Below are 21,673 nucleotides of genomic sequence, written 5' to 3' on the forward strand. Positions count from 1 at the left end.
TCTATCTAATCTATAATACCCTTCCTTTTCCTAGCATCTCAATAAGGCCAAATTTTAAGTAAGTCTGTCACAATATATTCTCTCCAGATATTCAGATTTCCCTGATGTGTTGCATATTTTAACAAAATCCCATTCCATATTCCAAATCTAAGTTACTGTTTTTCAATCCTTTCTCTGTTCTCAGCAATCTAACCTGTTAAGTAATTTCAAGGCTTTGTGATAGTTACTTATTGTAAAAATTGTACTCAACAAACTAGAGGGGAACTAAGCAAGAAAGCCTCATTTTTGGATATCTGCATCTTCCCTACATAAAATATATTTTCAATTGCTTTAGTCACAAATGCTATAATATTCTTTGAAAAAAGTATGTGACACATGGATATAATACTTGTACAATAAAAATAAACATGTGTTTAACGTACAGTAGATGACAACATACCATAACAACTCCTTTTGTCACAAACCTTCCAGTCCAAACCTGTTTGTCAGTATTGACATACCTGATACTGAGGCATGTTAGCAAGGGGGTTTGCAGCATTGGGATCAAAGTTCAACACATCATGAATTCCACAACAGTTGATCCTGATTCTTGACTTATTGTCCGTTAAGAGGATTTTTGTTGGATCTAGTGTGCGACATGCAAGACCTTGTGTGTGAATAGTCCGCAAGGCTCCTGTCAGTTGGATGATGTAGTTCCACAAAGTGGATTCTGGCAGAAGACCTGTATTACCAAAAACAAAAGTATATCTCTTAAATTTCTTTTAAAATTCATAGGCACAAACTAGGACTGAAACCCTATATATAAGTCACTTTAGGAAATTAAGAAAAACTATCCCCTTTCCTTAATCAATGAGCTGTTTCTTGCCAAATAAATACATTAAATAAAAATCAATTAACAAACTTCACTAGTATCATATCTATACTCATTTCTAAGTCAGAGACCAAACTACAATGACTTCACAGAGAATTATAATTATTTTTTCATACATATTTCCACTAGGTGCTTCACTAATACATGATGAAAGATCAGTCTTGGGTGGAGAAACTAAATCTCTGTACTCGTAAAAGGAGGCTAGAAAACATGCTAGGCAATCCTGTTCAACCTGTACAGGTTGTACCTCTCTAATCCAGCATACTATGGTCCAGCACGGTTTGAATCTGCTGCCATTAGTTATCACTTTGTGGATCTGCCACCAGGGTGGTGCTGTTAGCAGCATTAAGGCTCCAAAATCTACTTACACTGCAGCCAACTAATTAAAAGTCCACTTAATTTCTTATATTCAGTTGTATTTCAGCCTATCAGGATATCATCCAAGACACCAAGAGCTGCAGAAGATGGTGCTAGTGATAATAAGTGTAAGCATTAGTCATTATCTATGCCTGAAAAGGTGGAGTTACTGAAAAAAAATTACATAAAGAGACTTCTGTAAAGACTTTGAGTGAGATTGGGTCATCAACTATGTATGACGTAGGGGTCAATTTCTGTTTTCAGGCAATTTCTGTGGTTTGGCAATGTCCTGATCCAAATGCTGCCAGATTAAGGAGGTAAAACCTAAACCTTGACTTAGAAAACCCAACAAACTAAGCAAAGTATCTGAAGACTGTAACACCAGTCTACCATGGGCTAATTTGTCCTCGAATTTGAAAAGCTAAAGAGTCTCAATTTTCATACTGCCTTGAGGGACCATATTACTGTGTTTTAAAGGCATACTGCCTTGAGGGACCATATTACTGTGTTTTAAAGAAGTGATATCTGAAGATGTCCAGATGTTATAAACTTTCTGAGGCCACAGATTTATGTTGAAACCAGAAGTCATTTTATGCTGACCAAAAGAATGATACATACATAAGAACTAATACCAGTAATAAGTACCTTGGATTATCTGCTAAGTGTAATATCCAAGATGCACTACAGTTCTAACAAGGATTTCAAGGCATGACAAACTTATGAAGGAATATCTATTTATAGTGAACAGTAGGTGTCTGAAAGATTAACCCTATGTGATGAGGAAGGGGCAAGGTACTGATATAGCAATCCTGTGATTTCTGTTCTTGCATGAAAATAATATCAAAACTGTTCTAAAGCATACTGAGCTGTCTTTATTGGAAAAAATTGCTAAATTACACAATTCATGTGGACTGCTTTAGCAAGGTATTGCCAGGAAACAGATGAAGAAAGGCTGCATGTGCTCACATCTATTCTTGAGATCTCATGTGTAATGCATTGAAACCACAGCTCCCTATCCACATTAAGGCCCTATGGATCTTTCCATGGTGTACCCCGCGCATTTCACATGCCCTAGTTCAATTCCACTGACAACACATTGACCCCTCTATACCACATAGTTCCAATCACGTGCATGCCTTTCACCCACCTACATGTGCAGGCCCCAATTGCTCAAAATCTTTTTCTCTCCATCCTTCCATCTCCAATTTGGTCTCATTCTCCCTGTTCCCTCCACTTCTAACACATACATCCTCTTTGCCAACCTTTCCTCACTCGTTCTCTCCATATGTCCAAGCTATTCCAACACACTCTTCTGCTCTCTCAACCATATTCAATACCACATATCTCTCTTACCCTTTCATTACTTACTCGATCAAATCACCTCACACCACATACTGCCCTCAAACATTTCATTTCCAACATATGCACCCTCCTCCGCACAACCCTATCCATAGCCTATGCCTTGCAACCATATAATATTGTTGGGACTATTATTCCTTCAAGCATATTCATTTTTGCCCTCTGAGAAAACGTTCACTCTTTGCACACATTCTTTAGCACTCCCAGAACCTTCATTCCCTCCCCAACTCAATGACTCACTTTTGCTTCCATGGTTCCATTTGCTGCCATGTCCACTCCCAAATAATTAATACACTTCACTCCCTCCAATTTTTCTCCATTCAAACTTACACCCCAACTAATTTGTCCCTCAACCCTGCTGAACCAAATAATCTTGCTTTTATTCACATTCACCCTCAAATTTCTCCTTTCATTTACTCCTCCAAACTCAATCATCAACTTCTGCAGTTCCTCACTCAAATCTGCCACTAGTGCTGTATCATCTGCAAACAATATATTTCTCAATTCTCGTGCCCTCTCATCCCCTACAGACTGCATATTCACATCTCACTCCAACACTCATCACATTTGACACCTCAGGGTCTTAGTGAAGATGCATTTAATATGACTATGAATCAGTTCAAATTCATCTTGACTATAACAAGGATATAATGCTGAGTGTTGGAAATTGGGAGAGAAATAATAGATGAGGAGTTAACAGCAAAAGCACATGTTTCCTTCTACACAAGAAAACCAATTAACAATATGGAACAATGATGACAAACACCCCTCTCTGATCCCAACTTATGTAAACAACCCCATCTTTTCGATTCTCTTTCATAATATTAATGGTGAGACAATTTCTCTTAAAACATCCTCCTGCCTATTGTCAATAGTCAATGCAACATACAATTTCCATAAATTCCAGAAGAAAATCCTCTGGAATTATTAATACTTTCCTCAAACAGTTGGATTCTGGATAAGTATAACATAAACAGCAATGAACATGATTAATTTTTCTTTGAGATACATTCTGTGTATTACAGAGGATAATAAATGCAGTTTCCCCAACCTAGCCACATTCACTGTAAATCCATTTGATCTATGGAGAAATATCTATGAACAAAATCCATCAAAAGTTTCTAAAACTACTATTAGCGAGCTTATTCTACTGTCAGTGAGCTTATCAAGCAACATCAATTGTTTTTCTCTACATGTTACCCTGTCACATGAGATTATCTAATATTGGAAATATAATTAAAAGATGGGAATATCTGAGAAAGGAGAGCAACAAAAAATATAAACTAGATCAGCAGTAAAAACATTAACTACATCCTTAAAACTTGGGACCAACTTACAAATTCTTAATTCAAATTAACATCAAACTTTTCCTTACAGTCAGAAGAAAATCACACAGAATAATCAAAACCTTTTTTATTGCGTTATAATAATAATTCAATGCACAACTCTACCAAGATGAAAAAATAAAAAAAATCAGTGACTTACTACTGCCAGAGTTTTGCCGGTGACTCTTGTGGATCCCCCGTGCTGGAGGGTCATGAGAGGAACTACCTCCATTACCTGCTGATGAACTACTTAGCCCTTCCCATCCATTTGCTGTAAAGGCATTTGCTGAAGAAAAATGTCGTGTAGCCAAAGTCTCTGCACCAGCATGGTAGTCATACACAAACACAATGGCTGTGGAATACTTCATTTCATAATTTACACATAAAGAGTTTACTGTATAAAATAAACCTAAGCTATACATGCACAAGGTAAAATATGATCAGGTACGAGTAAGTGAATTTTCATGAGAAAATGTAGATACTCCTGCCTCCATTAAACCAATACAATGATATCAATAACTCACCTTATTAAATTACACTACTAACCAAATAATCATCCCATCATCTTCTGTAAGCAGGTCTCAAACAAATGTACCAGTGGAAGTTCAGTAAAGGATGAGGGAAGAATATAAAATGTAAAAGCAGAATGTTAAGAAGCTGAAAGAGAAAAGCAAAGAAAGAGCAGATGAAGATTCTGAAAGAAAACTGAGTTAACTGATGAATGTGGAAGAAAGTGAGGGAGCAACTGTAACATGCATGGGTATGAAGGATGAAAGGAAAAGGATAAAAGTGCATGGGTCTATAGCAAGAAGGGATGTAAAAAGGGCAATAATGAGGTTGAAGAAAGGAAAGGCATCAAGAATGAGCATGATTAAAACTGATTCATGGAAGAGAAAGTGTGATAGATTGGATGCTTTTGATATGTAATTCACCTTGGAAACAGAAGGTTGTGCCTGTGGATTAGGTGAAAGCTATTGTTTCTTCATCCAAACGAAAAGGTGCTAAGGAAGTACGCAGGAATTATAAGGGAATGAGTCTGCTATATATACCAGGAAGTGTTTGCAAGAATGATGAATGTCAGAAAATTGGAAGTGATTGAATGCAGAATAAGTGAGGAGCAAAGAGGTTTCAGGAAAGGTAAGGGATGTGTGTGTTAGATTTTTGTGGGAAAATGACAAGAAAAGTATCTAACAAAAAATAAGAATCTGACTGTAGGTTTTATGGATCTGGAGAAAGCATATGACAGAGTTGAAAAGAATGCTTTATGGGATGTGTCAAGGATATAAGGGGTAGGGGACAACTCCTGGATGGTGTGAGAGCCTTTTACAGAGTAGACAGAGTTAGGAGAAAGTTTCAGTATCCATGTGATAGTGAGGAATGGCTGTGTGATGTCACTGTGGCTTTCTGATATATACATAGATGGAGTGATAAGAGAGGTGAAAACAAAACTAAGGATAGGGGAGCAGAGGTGTAGTGTGGTGATGAGGTATGGTGGCTAGTGACAACCGTTTGTGGATGATAGTGTCGCTTGCTGTGAGTGAAGAGGAACCGCAGAAGGTTGTAACCGAGTTTTATGGAGTATGTAAGCATTGGCGATTGAAAGTAAATGCGCCTAAAAGTAATGTAATTGTGCTGCAATGAAAAACAAAAGAGTAAATATAGATGTTGCAAAACCCTTTTGAGTGATAAAAGAAAGTGTACTAAACTGTGTTATAGATATGGGGGGAGAAAGACTGGAAGAGGTGAGAGAATATAATTATTTAGGAGATATCTTGGGTAAGTTTGGTGATATGGAAGGAGAGATAAGGGAGACAGCAATACAAGGTAGAAGAGTCATTTGGTCCCTTAACAGAAAAAATGAAAGACAGATATGTAAGTACGGAAGTGAAAAAAGATTAAGGAAGAGCATAGTCCTCCTGACCCTCACCCATGCAACCAAAACATGGAATAAGCCATATAGGTCAAGAATCCAGGCTGTGGAAATGAGCTACATGAGAGGAGTATGTGGAATGACAAGATATAAAGAAGAAATAAGGCATGGTATGGCAGGGAATGCAAAGGAAATTAACTGTGGTGTAGTAGAGTGGGTGAAATGTAATACTTTGAGGAGGTTTGGGCATGTGGAAAAATGCAAGATGGGGAGTTTTCAAGGAAAGTATGCGATAGTACATTCAGAGGTTGGTGCGAGAGGAAGACCATCCATGACATGGGGAAACAGAGTGGAAGAGTAATGGTGGGAGATAAATAGTGGAAGAATGCAAGGGATGGTATATGTGAGGGAGGCACGTAAGGACAGGGATAAGTGGAGACTCTCTGACCTTGGCCACCCACTGCTGGGAGTTCCCAGAGGGAAAGAGCATAAGAGACGTTTTATTTTAGTTTAAATTTTTTCTAGTATGCCTACATGTATTTTCTTTCCCATTTACTTTAACCTTATCAAATTTCTTATCACATTCCAGTGCTGATGTTTTACTGCTGAAAGTAATACAGTCATGGAGAAAGGTATCAAAATCTTTAGAATGAACTAACTTTTCACTCTTACAATATTTTCAACCATTCAGCATTTCTCTTGAAAATGCTGAAATACACAGAACCTGGCCCTATTTTCTCAGCTTTTTCCTAAATCTGAATTTGTAGGATTTCCACTGTAACAAGCTCAAATCCCATTTCCATGCAAAGGTTGTCAGGGTGAAGGTATATTACTGGTACTACCTGCCTGGGTATCAGGTTTAGTGATGACTGTGTAGTGAGTCACCACTTAAGTGGATGTCAAGTTGCACTCCTTTGACCCAGGTAGGTGTCTTTTCTTTCTGCCTCACCCAAGCAAGGACAGCTGGTATTCTGTTCACAAACATACAATCTCTCCTTATCACAAATAACACTTGACAATGCTTAACTTACAAAACTCATTCTTTGCAACCGTAGATTTTACTGCAGTTGGCACTTTCTACTAGCCCTGCCTTCTGGCAAAATAGTAGGAGCAATGGATAAAAGTACTTGGTAGGAACATTAGATAGGAGCTTCAGGTAGAAATATTAGGTAGAGGTAGTTGGTAGGAGCAATAACCAAGAGCATTAAGTAGAAGTAGTAGCTTGTAACATTAGGCAGGAATATTAGGTAGATAAATTAGGGAGTAGTACTTGGTAGGAACTTTAGCTGCAGCCTCTGAAAACACTATGCTAAAGTTGCCCTCTCCCAGTGGCCTGTTAAAGGTGTGGCACTAAATGCTAAAAAGTAGCACTAGAGTATAAGTTTCAGAGACTGTTTGCTTTGGCTACCCTATTGAGGGAGTTCCCAAAGGGAACGGACGTCAAAGATATTGATAGAAAAGATAGATAGTCTTCTACTTCTGTTACGCTATTAATGAACAATTTTTGGGTGTGTTTGGGACAATGCCTTCAAGGAATTTCAAGCATAAATGATGATATACACCTTATCTTGAAGGATTTATCAAAGGAATCCAAGAACATACATTCTGGTTTAAAAACAGCATAAAGCACTTTCCTGTAGAAATAAGGATCTAGTCCATATTTCACTAGATATGGACTCTTTCCACAACCACTCTTCCTGGATATTTGGCAGTTAGGAAATATCCACTGAAAGAATTTGTCTGTTTTTGCTGGATAAAAGTAATGATCCATATGTTTCTTAGGTGCCTTAACAATCTCTGTTTCCAGAATAGCAAATCCTTTCAGGCATTTGTTGCCTCTGATAATGTCCGATAATGTCCAGGTGCTCTTACTTGAAGTGAAGAAGGCACTAGAAACTGGTATGCAATGCATTCTTCTTCTGTAGCTGAACCAATGACTTTATGATGTTCATCAAAGCTGTTAACTGCATCTGTTGGTGGTACTGCTGAAACATCACTATGAAGTTTGTCTTTATCAGCACCAGGCCAAAGCATGGTAAGTGGATGATGTTCTTGTTTGCTTTTCAACCAAGGCTGTTCTTTGATCTTGTGTTTACTTTCATGAGCATGATATCTAAGGACTCTTTTGCCTATATTCTTTACTTCAATATTCTTTCCACATAGGATACACCTAGCTTTATGAACATCAGAAGCATGTTTTGGAACCCAGAGAAAGTATGGTGGCCTTGAACCATTTATCATTGAAAGCACCAAGCTTACCCCTCTTCTAACAATTACCTCAGTTCTAAAAATACAAATTACAATTAGCACTGAAAAGCATGATTACAGTGCTTTTCTGATATGATGTTTATGTAAATGCTGGACTAACACCAGGCAGTTTTGGGTACAAAACCTATAAAAGTGAAAACCTTGAGTACCTTGCTAACTAATCTTATGGTATCAAGTCATTTCATTTTCACAGGATTCCAAGAGCTCTCCAAACCTATGAGAAATTGTATTTTAGAGTAACCTGAGGAATGTTGGTGCATAAAAGCTGTTTTCAAATCACCCTAGTATAAAGCAAGACATACTGGTGGTTCCTGCACACAAAGTAGCTTATGTCCTCTGCCTCTGACAGGCTTTTACTATCTGAATACAAAGTACTGCAATGCTGATCTTTGACTCTTCTCTTTGGTCTTTCCTACCTAAAAAAATCAATACTCTAAAAAAAAAATTTTTCCCGATGATGGATACTTTCTCTTGACTTCTCTTCACAATATCTGTTGTCCCAGGCCCAGATCCAAATTTCCTGACCTTTCCCTGACTTGTGTGCATATATATGTGTGTGTGTGTGTGTGTGTGTGTGTGTGTGTGTGTGTGTGTGGATAGACAAACAGACAAACCTGTGGTAACACTGAACTGGACTGACTTATTAAAACTTACCTGCAGAGTCTTGTAGTTTGGGCAAACACATTGCTTCCAATTAGATACTTAAAAAACACGCTATGAAATTTCCTATTTTCATGTGCTTGGTCTAACAAAACTTGAACAACAAATGCTGCTGTGAAATTTAGAAAATGATGGTCAGCTGTGTATGGCTTCAGTCATGTATTCCAGCCTTCTCTTTGTTGGATTTGGGATGTGTGCAAATGATAATGTTTACTTTTTAATGGGACCTTCACATTTTGTGCTATGATACAAAGGCTTACTTATCCAGTTTAAAGTCTTAAAATAGAATGTCGACATTATCTTTTACAGTAAAAGAGCATTTTTTACAAACATACACATGCACTATTAAAATGGTTTGGAGCAGGAAAGTGGAAAGTTATAAAGTTTAAGGGAGATATATAGATGGAAAAAAGATATGAGAGGAAAGGTCAGTGGACTGAAGTGGTATGAGCAAACTTCAATTCCAGATATGAGATCAAAAAACTTAATGCATAACAGTGAGGTAAGGCAAGCAGTTGAGAGAGACTCTGTGTAAAGTGGAAGAATATGGGAAATAAGGGCATCATACAAAAGCAATGATGGAGGGCTATTGGCTGTTAAAAGCTTATCTTGTGGAGCTTAAGCAATTTGTTGTAGTACAATGGAAAACAGCAGAACTGATGAAATAATTACTATTGTGCATGGGAACACATGATGACTGATAAATATATCATTAAAACAATTAATACCCTACAATTATCATTGAATGCCTTGGTGGTGAAGACTTCTCTCAACTGAGTCACACTGGAATGTTGTAACTTTTTCCACAAGTCTACAAGCTGAGTGACTTTTACGTTGCTCAACCGGAATCCATGGATACGATAAAGGCAGTAATGCAGACCAGTCTTGATATTCGTACCCTGGAGAGAAAGAGAAATACATTACTTGTAACACAGAAAAACAAGTTTCACATCAGATATTAATTTGTTTTTTCTTTAGAACTGTTTTAATGTCCATGCTGTGAAGAAGAAATTCACAAAAATTTGCCAATGCCAGACAAAATTCATTAAAGCCTTATATGCAACAATCTCCTTGACTATCTACTGACTGTCAAGTGCTTCTTAGTTCAACATAGAAACATATAGTGAAGACAAAGGGAAGCAACTGTCCATTCATCAAAAAGCAAATGAGGTCTGTTGGGTCTTTTCTAGGTGCCCTGGAGGCCGCTCTGTTAAAGGAAAGGACTACAGCATGTACAGAATCTACTGAAAGTAATGGGTAGGGAGGTCCAAGAGCAATTTCAGTAGCTATTCAGTTTGAGGAAAGAACCACAATAAACAGAAAATTCCGACAACAGTGAGCAGGGACATGGTGAAAAAGCAATTTCAGTAGCTGATCAACAGACACAGAGCACGAAGACTGATGCAGAGGAACATATAACCAGGGTTATATGGACAAAGGTACACAGGAAATTAAGCTAAACTGTAAAAAGAATAGTAGGGACTGTTACACAGATGGAGCAATCAAGGAAGTATGGCCTAGTTGATGAAAGGTTTAGAGAAGTACAAAACATACAGGGACAGATAAGAGACAAATTTCAGAGACATTCAAAGATGCAGAAGTTGACAATTCAATGCTGAATAGTATAGCTGAAAAGGTGGTGGCACCAAAAGCAGAAAGATTAGTAATGCAGGAGGCTGATAAATATATATCACAGATTATTTTCGATTTGCAAGATCATTCACCAGATATGAGAGAAAGGGGAAAGAACAAATGCTTATAATAAGATTACTCAAGGCTCAATTATTGCAAAAATGCAATTTTGTTGATAAGAGAAGGAAAAAACAGTGGTCATAATCAAAACACATTGGGAGACAACTTACGGTTAAGTATGCCTTAGAGTCATTAAGCCAGAATGTACTTAGGCAAGCTAAGAAAATTAAACACAAGGTGGAATTCAGTGGGGTATTGTTGATGCCAAATGAGGAAATAGGATGAAGCAGTCCTGTAAGCACTGAAGAGAGGGCAGTGTTAAAGATGGTTATGTCAGAATGAAAGTAATAAATTCAAATGTTGATGGATTTATAGCTAATGGAGAAAAAAAGCAAATTCAAAAACTATTCAAGAGAAAGTGAACCTGATAATATCGCAGTTATGGAAACAAAGCTTACTAAAGATACAAGATCTCACCTGTTATCCCCAATAGGGTACATGTTAGTAAGGAGGGGGAAAAGAGGGCAAAGGATGGGGAGGACTGGCTTTCTTGATAAAACATTACTTTGTTTGAAAATAGTGTGGAGTTTGGCCCATTCAGACAATATTTATTGAGAAGTGTTACTGTAGGGAAGAAGTGCACTGCAGTGTTAATACTATATAATCCTCCAAAGAACTGCAATGATCCAGAACAAATATACTAACTATATCTCTGATGCCTGTTCCCTTCTGGAACTCCCTCAAGGGGGTGGCCATGGCAATAGTCTTCATAACTAGTAAACTCCAGTGCCACTTCTTAGAACAAATATACATTAATAACAATAATGAACAATAATGGTAAAATAATGATAAAGGAGGATTTCAATCATAAAGAGACAGACTTGGAAACTGGATTTTCATGGCAATATGGTCATGGAAATGCAAGTTCCATGAAAATATATGGAAAATTTTCCTATACCAACATGTCATTGAGCACACTAGGATGAGAGGGACTGATACATCATCACTGCTATATCATATCTTCACATATGCTAACATGAATAACAGGAATATTATACATGATACACCAATTGGTAAAAATTCTCATTTAAATCTCAAATATGATTATGAAGTAAATGAGGACATAAAAAGGGCAGAAGTAAAACATGAACAATAGGAAATAAAATGTGGAATTACACAAACCTCAGTAGTTATTGTGGTATCACATATTGGAAAATGAAGTATAGTACCCAGGAACCATGGTTAGGTGGTGAGAGGTTCCATGAAATCTATAATGAATAAGTAGGAACATCAGTACTTCTAGCATCAAATACACATGGAATGGCAAGAAAGAGGAAAGAACGGTCTCATAAAAGATGGTGAAGATATAGATGGCTCTTTAGCCAGCCTACACTTACCAAGGTATAAGAGAGCAAGGACCAAGTATACCAGGACAAGAAAGGAGGAACAAGAGGCTTGAAAAGAATATTATGGACAAGGCAGGCAAAAATCCAAATCTCTTCCATAAATTCACCAGGAGTTTGTTGTCAGTTAAGGAACAGCTAATTAGGCTATGGGACTGCAAGGAAAGAATTGTAGAGGATGATTTATGGGTATGTGAGGAATTCAATAACAGAAAGTGTTTTCAAAGTGCAAGACACTATAAGCCCTAATGAGATGATATTGGAACGGGTTTTAGAAACCATGAGATAAATAGAAAGGCAATAACAGAATACTAAAAGACCTTTACCTAAACAAAGCTCATGCTTCTGATAAAATTTCACCCTATGTGCTGAAGATGTGTGCACATACACTACTAAACTTGAAATACTGTTCAAGATGCCACTAGAGAGAAGCAAAGCAGCAATCGAAGGAAAAGAGGCAAATGTCATACCTGTCAATACAAAATGAGACTGGGAATAGGAACTGAACTACATATGGGTCTTAATGATAATAAGTATGGTCTGTAAAGTTCTAAAACAAGATTATTAAAAAGAAAATGGGTTACTTTCTATTATGGAAAATTATATAAGTAGGATGCACAACCATATTAGAGTATTAGAGAAAAAAGGTCATACATAACAAACCTTTTGACTTTCTGAGAGAGCGAACTCTGTTGTAATTGATTGGGAGGGTTAAGCGGATAGTTTGTATCTGGAGAGACAGAAAGCTTTGGACTCTGTATCACATGGAAGGGTTGATCAGGAAGCTACATTACCAGGCAATGATATGGGGGAGACTTCTCTGATGGACAGAAGATTATCTCTGTGTAAGGGAACAAAGGATACATACCAGAAGTGCATTTTTCAAATGGGTTGAGGAGACTAGTAGAGTCTAAAAGGTTCTGTTCTTGGACCATTACTCTTCTTGATCTTCAAAATCACTTGCCTGTAGGTATGGACTTCTACCTGAATATGTATGCATATGATGCAACGGACATGAGGGTAGTGAAAAAAGAGGAGGTTTCCAAAAAATTACAAGTGGACCTAAACAGACTCCAAAATTGGCATGATACTGGGTTGATGAAATTCAACCTGAGAACATGTAAAGGAATGTGGATGGGTCAAAGTGAAAGAAGGCCTCAATATGGTTCTTATTTTGCAAGACATGCTTCAGGATTCTTTGTGTGAGAAGATCTTGGGAGATGACATATCCCTAACCTGTTGCCAAAGTAGTTTAAGAAACATTTCATCTCGTGGCAAATATTAGAAAAGCCTTCGTGTATATTTATTCTTTTATCAATTCATAACAACCCCAGGACCCATTTCTACGAAAAAGTCTTGACGTTACCCAGGAAATTGTCCTATAGCTCCTGCAGCTCAAGGATACATTACTTCCAGCAGCAGGGAAATTTGGACTACTTTGAAAAAAGCAGTTCTTTGATGAGACTGTACTCCCAGTGACACAGCCTTGCCAGAGGTTACTATTCACTTGTGATGTAACCTCCTGCATGCAGAGTCTAGTAACACTTTTTAAAATACATCGATAAGGAATTTTGACAAGTTCATATCGTACATCAGGCCAAAACTGGAATATGCCTCTCAAGTTTGGTCAATGCATTTAGAGAAGCACAAAGAGCTAACAGAAAGTCCAGAGGAAGGCAACAAATATGGTACCAGAATTAAGACAACTAAGTCACAAGGAAAGGCTAGAAGTTTTATATATATGCAACTTGGAAGAAAAAAGTGATGGGTGACCTTGAAGTCTTTAAAATAGAGTGACAACTTAGTAAACAGATCTTTGAGAGATGTATGGATAGAGCAACTAAAAAATACATTATGAAATTACGCAAGAATCTTGTTAAGAAAAGACATAAAGATGTATAAAACTTTTCTTGCATAAGAATGGTGGGTGAAATGGAATAAAATTACTGAAGACTTACCAACAGAGACAGCATACATAAATCTAAGAAGTTCTGTGATAGTAAAGAATGTTCAAGAGAAGGGGGCCTCACAATTGTAAAACTCCCTCCTTATGTTGTAAAAATAGTTTATTACAAAAAGCAAATTACATGCAGTGAATGGGCTGAGTAATAATCTTAGTTCAATTGTTTTCCAAATTTGTTCACCATTTTCTGCATTAGCAAGGTAACACCAAGAAAGATAATGAAAGACTAAATTCGTTCACATCCATTCTCTAGCTGTTATTAGTAATGCACAGAAACTACATCCTATGACTCAATCACTTCCATGGTTCCAACTGCTGCCATGTCCACTTCCAGGTATCTAAAATAATCAACTTCCAAAATTTCTCCATTCAAACTCACACCCCTACTTACCTATCCCACTGCATTGCTGAACACAAAACCTTGCTTTCATTCACATTTACTCTTAACTTCCTCCTTTTACAACACTTATCCAAACTCAGTCATCAACTGCAGTTTCTCATTCAAATCTGCCACAAGTGCAATGACATCAGCAAATAACATTGAGGACAATGTGTGGTGTGAGGTGGTTTGATCGAGTAAGTAATGTAAGGGTAAGAGAGATGTGTGGAAATAAAAAGAGCATGGTTGAGAGAGCAGAAGAGGGTGTTTTGAAATGGTTTGGGCACATGGAGAGAATGAGTGAGGAAAGATTGACCAAGAGGATATATGTGTCGGAAGTGGAAGGAACGAGGAGAAGTGGGAGACCAAATTGGAGATGGAAAGATGGAGTGAAAAAGATTTTGTGTGATCGGGGCCTGAACATGCAGGAGGGTGAAAGGCGGGCAAGGAATAGACTGAATTGGATCGATGTGGTATACCGGGGTTGACGTGCTGTTAGTGGATTGAATCAGGGCATGTGAAGCGTCTGGGGTAAACCATGGAAAGTTGTGTGGGGCCTGGAAGTGGAAAGGGAGCTGTGGTTTCGGGCATTATTGCATGACAGCTAGAGACTGAGTGTGAACGAATGGGGCCTTTGTTGTCTTTTCCTAGCGCTACCTCGCACACATGAGGGGGGAGGGGATGGTATTCCATGTGTGGCGAGATGGCGATGGGAATGAATAAAGGCAGAGTGTGAATTGTGTGCATGGGTATATATGTATGTGTCTGTGTGTGTATATACATGTGTACATTGAGATGTATAGGTACGTATATTTGCGTGTGTGGACGTGTATGTATATACATGTGTATGGGGGTGAGTTGGTCCATTTCTTTCGTCTGTTTCCTTATGCTACCTCGCAAACGCGGGAGACAGTGACAAAGCAAAATAAATAAATAAATAAAATAAATAAATACTTCCATGGATCTCCTCACCCCCTACATACTGCATACTCATCTGTCCAAGACTCTTGCATTCACCTCCTTAAACACCCATTTATAAACAAATAAAACAGCCATAGTGGAATCACAAACCCTAACCACCCCATCCATAAACAAACTGAACAACCATGGGGACATCACACATCCCTGTCGCAAACCGATATTCACTAGGAACCAATCAATCTCCTTTCTTCCTACTCGTACACATTCCTTACATCCTTGGTAAAAACTTTTCACTATTTCTAGCGACTTACCTCCCATACCATATACTCTTAAAACCTTCCATAAAGCATCTCTATCAAACCTATCATATGCCTTCTCTAGATCCTTACATGCTACATAGAAATCCATCTATTTTCTAAGTATTTCTCACATACACTCTTCAAAGCAAACACCTGATCCACACATCCTCTACCACTTCTGAAACCACAGTGCTCTTCCCCAATCTGATGCTCTAAACATACCTTCACCCTCTAAATCATGAACCTCCCATATAAGTTCCCAGGACTACTCAATAAACTTATGCCTCTGTAGTTTGAACACTCACCTTCATCCCCTTTGCCTTTGTACACAGGCACTATGCATGCATTCCACCAATCCTCAGGCACTTTACCATGATCCATACATACACTGATTATCCTCACCAGCCAATGAACAACAGAGTCACCCCATTTTTTAGTAAATTCCACAGCAATACCGTTCAAACCTGCCATCTTGCTGGATTTCATCTTCCGCAAAACTTTCACTACCTCTCCTCCCTTAAGCAAACCATTCTCCCATACCCTCTCACTTTGCACACCACCCTGACCAAAACACCCTATATCTGCCACTCTGTCATCAAAAACATTCAACAAACCTTCAAAATACTCAATCCATCTTCTCACTTCATCACTACTTGTGTTACCTCCCCACTTGCCCCCTTCATCAATGTCCCATTAGTTCTCTTGTCTTTTGCATGTTATTTACCTCCTTCCAAAACATCTTTTTATTCTCACTAAAATTTAATGATACTCTCGCACCCAAACTCTCATTTGCCCTCTTTTTCACCTCTTGCACCTTTCTCTTGACCTCCTGCCACTTTCTTTTATGCATCTCCCAGTCATTTGCACTACTTCCCTGCAAGTATTGTCCAAATGCCTCTTTTCTCTTTCACTAACAACTTCCTCATCCCCACCACTCACTACCCTTTCTAATATACCCACCTCCCATCTTTCTCATGCTAAATGCATCTTTTGCACGAGCCATCACTGCTTCCCTAAATACATCCCATTCCTCACCCACTCCCCTCACATCATTTGCTCTAACCTTTTGCCATTCTACACACAATCTCTCCTGGTACTTCCTCACACAAGTCTCCTTTCCAAGCTCACTCACTCTCACCACTCTCTTCTCCCCAACATTCACTCTTCTTTTCTGGAAACCTCTACCAATCTTCACCTTTGCCTCTACAAGATAGTGATCAGACATCCCTCCAGCTGCCCCTCTCAGCACATTAACATCCATAAGTACCTCTTTTACAAGCCTATCAATCAACATGCAATCCAATACTGCCCTTCGACCATCTCTCTAACTCACATATGTATACTTATGTATATCTCTCTTTTTAAACCAGGTATTCTCAATCACCAGTTCTTTTTCAGCAGACAAATCCACGAGCTCTCCACCATTTCCATTTACAACACTGAACACCCCAACCCACATCAATTATACCCTCAACTGCCACATTACTCACCTTCGCATTTAAATCACCCATCATGGTACTATGACCCGGTCTTGTGCATCAAAGTTGCTAACACACTCACTCAGCAGCTTCCAAATCACTTGCCTCTCATGATCTTTCTTCTTATGACCAAGTGCATAGGTACCAATACTCACCCATCTCTCTCTAACCACTTTCAGTTTTACCCAAATCAATCTAGAATTTACTTTCTTACGCTCTATTACATACTCCCACAACTCCTGCTTCAGTAGTGCCACTACTTCCTTAGCTCGTGTCCTTTCACCAACCCGACTTTACTCCCAAGACTTTCCCAAACTACTCTTCCCCTTTATCCTCAGGCTTTGTTTCACTCAGAGCCAGAACATCCAGGTTTCTTTCCTCAAACATACTACCTTTCTCCTCATCTTGGTTGCATCCACACACATTCAGACACCCCAATTTAAGCCTTTGAGGAGGATGAGCACTCCCCACTTGACTCCTTCTTCTGGATCCCTTTTCAGAAATTTAAATAAAAGGGGGGTTCAGCCCCCTACTCCCGCTCCCTTTAGTCACCTTCTACGACACGTGGGAAATACGTGGGAGACAGCGACAAAGTATAATGATAAATAAAATATTTCTCATCTGTTTCCATGAGCTACCTCGCTAACGTGGGAGACAGTGACAAGGTGTAATAAAAGAAAAAATATATATATATATATATATATATATATATATATATATAAATTCTACCACTGTATTCCTAGTGTGCCACAGAAGGCGACTAAAAGGGTTGAGAACAGGGGACTGGAAACCCACCCCCCTTCTACTATTTCAATTTTTAAAAGATGGAACATAAGAAGAAGCCAGGTAAGAAGTGCTTACCCTCCTCAAAGGTTCAGGTAGGGGTGTGTATATGGATGTAACCTGAATGGGAAAAAAGGAGAGACAGGGAGAATGTAAGAGGTGAGGAACTTGAATGTTCTGGCTCTGAATGAAATGTCTTAGGGGTAGAGTTGGAGGTTGGTGGGAGGGCATGGGCCAACGAAGGGGTAACATTACTGACCAAGCATGAGTTGTGGGGTTGTGTGAAAGTATACGTAAATCCAGAATGGGGTGGGTAAAAATGAAAATTGGTTGTTAAAGATGGGTGATTATTAGTACTTATGCACCTGGCCATGAGAAGGAGGATGATGAGAAGCAAGTGTTTTGGGAGTATGTGAGTGAGTTTGCCAACAGTTTTGATACTGGAGATCAGGTAGTAGCAATGGGTGCTTTAAATGTAAGAGTGAGTAATGAGGCAATTTAAGGTATAACTGGGGAATATGGGGTATTCATTGAGGTGAATGGGAAGGGTGAATAGTTTGTGCAGTTGTGTGATGAACACTGATGATTGGGAATACCTGATCTAAAAAGAGGGATACAAATAAGTATATGTGGGTGAGTAAGAAAAATTATAGCAGGGCATTACTGAATTACATACTAACTGATAGGCATGCAAAAGAGAGACTCATGGATAAGAATGTGATGAAAGGGGGAACTAGTGGAATGTCTGACCATTTTCTGGCGGTGGCAAGAGTGAAGATTTGAATAGGTTTTTGGAAAAGAGGAAAGAATATGAGTGAGTAGAGGGTAGGGAAAGTGAGTGAGCTTAAAAGAGATGTGTGAAAAATACCAGGAGAGCTTAGGAGTAGAGAATGAAAGTCGTCTAAGGAAGTAGTGCTGGCATGTGAAGAAGTGTGAGGCATGCAGAAAGTGGGATGCAGACAGGTAAGAAAGGGTAATTAATAATGGGATGAAGTACAGTTGCTAGTGAAAGAGAAAAGAGAGGTGTATGGATGGCATTTACATGGAAGGAGCACAAATAATTGGAAGATGTACTAAAGAAAGAGGAAGGAAGTGAGGAGGAAGGTACATGGGTTGAAAAAGAGGGAAAAGGAGAGATGGTGTGAGCAATTATCAGAAACTTCAGGGAGAATTGGATGTTTGGGAAGGTTAAAAGAGTGGAAAAAACAAGAAAACAAATGGGAACATCATTTAAAGGGGAAAAATGGGAAGTGGTTTCAGGTAGTGATGAGGTGAGGAGGAAGAGGAGTGAGTATTTTGATGAACTGTTGAATGCGTTTGATAAGGTGAAAGAAGTAAGGTGTTTAGGGTGTGTAAAGTGAGTCATGGAAAGTGATTCAGTGAAGAGAGAAGAGGAGGAGAAAACCTTGCAGATGATAAAATGTGGTAAGTGGCTGGAGTGGATAGTACTGTAGTTGAACTTCTTAAGAAAGGGGGTTTTAGACTGATTTGTTAGGATTTTCATTGCAAGTATACATCAGGGTGAGGTACCTGAAGATTGGTGGAAAGCATGTATAGTGTCATTGCATAAAGGCAAGGGGGGTCAAAGGTGGTGTACAAAGGTATATGTTTGAGTGTACCTGGTAAGATGTATGGGAGAGTAGTGACTGAGAGGGTGAGGGCATGTAGAGAAAATAAGATTGGGGAGGGACAATGTGGTTTCAGGACTGGTAGATGGATGTGTGGATGAGGTGTTTCCTTTGGAGAATGTGTGAGAAATACTTAGAAAAGCAGAAGGATCTGTATGTGACATTCATGGATCTGGAGAAGCCATGACCTCTTTCTGAACAATATATACACACAATTACAGATCATGTTCTGAAGCAGATTAAACCTAAAAAATAGTAAAAAGCTAGAGAATAATGAAGTAAATTGAAAGTTGTGGGGTTAGGATGCTGTGAACAGAGGTGATATGGTTTACTGTTGGAGTCAGAAAAATAGTTAAGATGACCCTGGCATTAGGCCATTTATTCCTAGAGAGAAACTAGATAAGACTGGAGATTCACTATTTCAAGTTCTAATTCATTAATAACCATAAAACCATATATGAGAAAAATTCTTAAAAGCATACCTTATAGACAGAGGTAGCATAGCCAAAAATGGAGGATTTGTTTGCACCATGCTGAGGTTCCAATGGGACTAGTTCATGGTACATATCTATCTCCTGAGGCAGATCTGTAAATAAATGGAATACAAAACTTACATATACTGTACATTCCGGAAAATAAAATAAGTTATGGATGATTCAGGTGTGAAGTCTAATTCATCCAGTAGCAGTGTATATAATACCGAGTAATTGGTGTAATTCTACTTCAGTTTTAAGGGTTGTTAAGTTCCTCTAGCAAGATCTAATCCATCTATGCCTTAATAGAGCTCAAGAAAAAAGGAAGAAGGATTGTTTGGGAATGTCTTTGGGGTAAAGTCAGGGGTTAGCGTGAGGGAAAGAGCCAAGAAAGGGGTTACACTTCTGAAGCAGGAGTTCTGGGAAAATGTGAAAGGGTGGAAGTATGTAAGCTCCAAACTAATGTGGGTAATTATGAAAGTGGATTATAAGAGATAGATGAGCATCAGTGCTTATGGATCTGGCCATGAGGTGGGAGCAGCTGAGTGAATGTGTTAGCAGTACTGATGCAAGAGACTGAATATTAGGAATGGGTGATTTAAATGGAAATTGAGTAATGTGGCAGATGAGGGTATAAATGGGGACATGGGATATTCAGTAGTAGGAATGGAAATGGTGAACAGCTTGTGGAGCTGTGTATTAAAAAAGGGTTGGTGATTGGGACTACCTGGTTTAAAAATTGGGACATACATAGGTGTGAGTGGGTGAGAAGGAAAGATGGTATGCAGGCATTACTGAATTACATAGTAATTGATAAGTGTGCAAAAGAGAGACTCTTGGATGTGAATGTGCTGCAAGGGGCAGCTGGGGGGATGCCTGATCATTAGCTGGTGGAGGTGAGGGTGAAGATTTGTAGAGGTTTTCCGAAAAGAAAAATGATGTGGGTGACGAGGGGATGGTGAAAGTAAGTGAGCTTGGAAAAAAAAATCTTACGAGAAGAAATACCAGGAAAGAGTGGGTGTACAATGGGAAAAGGTGAGAGTAAGCAAAGCTAGGGGAATAGGCATGGAATGGGAGGTATCCTGGGAAGCAGCGCAGACATATGCAAGAGAGGGTGTGGCATTTAGAAAGTGACGGGTAGGCAGGTGAGAAAGGGAAGTGAGTGCTGTGATGATGAATTTGCTAAAGAAAAAGAGAAATGTATAAGAAGTACGTACATGGAAAGAGTGTGAATGGTTAGGAGACATACAAGAGAAAGTGGCAAGAGGTCAAGAAGGAGGTGCAGGGAAAGGGGAAGAGGGCCAATAGGGGAAGAGGGCCAATGAGAGTTTTAACTTCAGGGAGAATAAAGATGTTTTGGAGGAGGTTAGTAATATAAGAAAACAAGAACACATAGAAATATTGGAGAAAGAGGCAAATGGGGAAGTGGTAACAAGCAGTGATGATCTAAAGAGGTGAAGAAATGAATATTCTGAAGAACTACAGTGGTTTGCTGAAGAGGGAAGAGGTGGTGAAAACCATCAAAAGCAGCTGGAGTGTATGGTATTGCAGGTGAATTTCTTAAAAATGGGGTTGACTGTGTTGCTGACTAGTCAGTTAGGATTTTCAGAGTATGTATGGATCAAAAGAGATGATGCCTAAGGATTGGCAAAATGCATATATAATGCCACTCTATAAAGGCATGGGGGGCAGATGTAAGTGTTCAAATTACAGAGGTATACAGTTGTTTGGCATACCTGTGGTGATTGAAAAGGTGGTGCCATTGCACAGAGCATCTGACTGGGGAGGAACAATGTGGTTTCAGGAGTGGTAGAGGATGTGTGCTTTGAAGAATGCGTGAGATACAGATGCTCCCTGACATACATCCGAGTTCTGTTCTGACAGACTGGTTGGATCTTGAAATGGACGCAAATTGGATGTACATGAGCATGGCAAGTAGAATAT

General features: G+C 38.8%; 1 protein-coding gene across 5 annotated transcripts in view; it reads right to left on the bottom strand.

The window, feature by feature from the left end:
• PAN3 (Poly(A) specific ribonuclease subunit PAN3) overlaps positions 1-21,673 on the bottom strand; it is a 224,852-nt gene that overhangs the window by 125,160 nt on the left and 78,019 nt on the right. For all 5 annotated transcript variants that reach the window (XR_011715398.1, XM_071684307.1, XM_071684306.1 and 2 more), the window contains 4 exons: positions 19,739-19,842; positions 9,444-9,609; positions 4,073-4,264; positions 501-721 (listed from right to left, as the gene is read on the bottom strand). Coding sequence is in view for 4 of the 5 variants with exons in the window: in XM_071684307.1 (XP_071540408.1) it covers positions 501-721; positions 4,073-4,264; positions 9,444-9,609; positions 19,739-19,842 (683 nt within the window). In the remaining variant the exon portion in view is untranslated. The remainder of the gene's footprint in view (positions 1-500; positions 722-4,072; positions 4,265-9,443; positions 9,610-19,738; positions 19,843-21,673) is intronic.

The sequence above is a fragment of the Panulirus ornatus genome, chromosome 38 (assembly GCF_036320965.1).
Source record: "Panulirus ornatus isolate Po-2019 chromosome 38, ASM3632096v1, whole genome shotgun sequence".
NCBI lineage: Eukaryota > Metazoa > Arthropoda > Malacostraca > Decapoda > Palinuridae > Panulirus > Panulirus ornatus.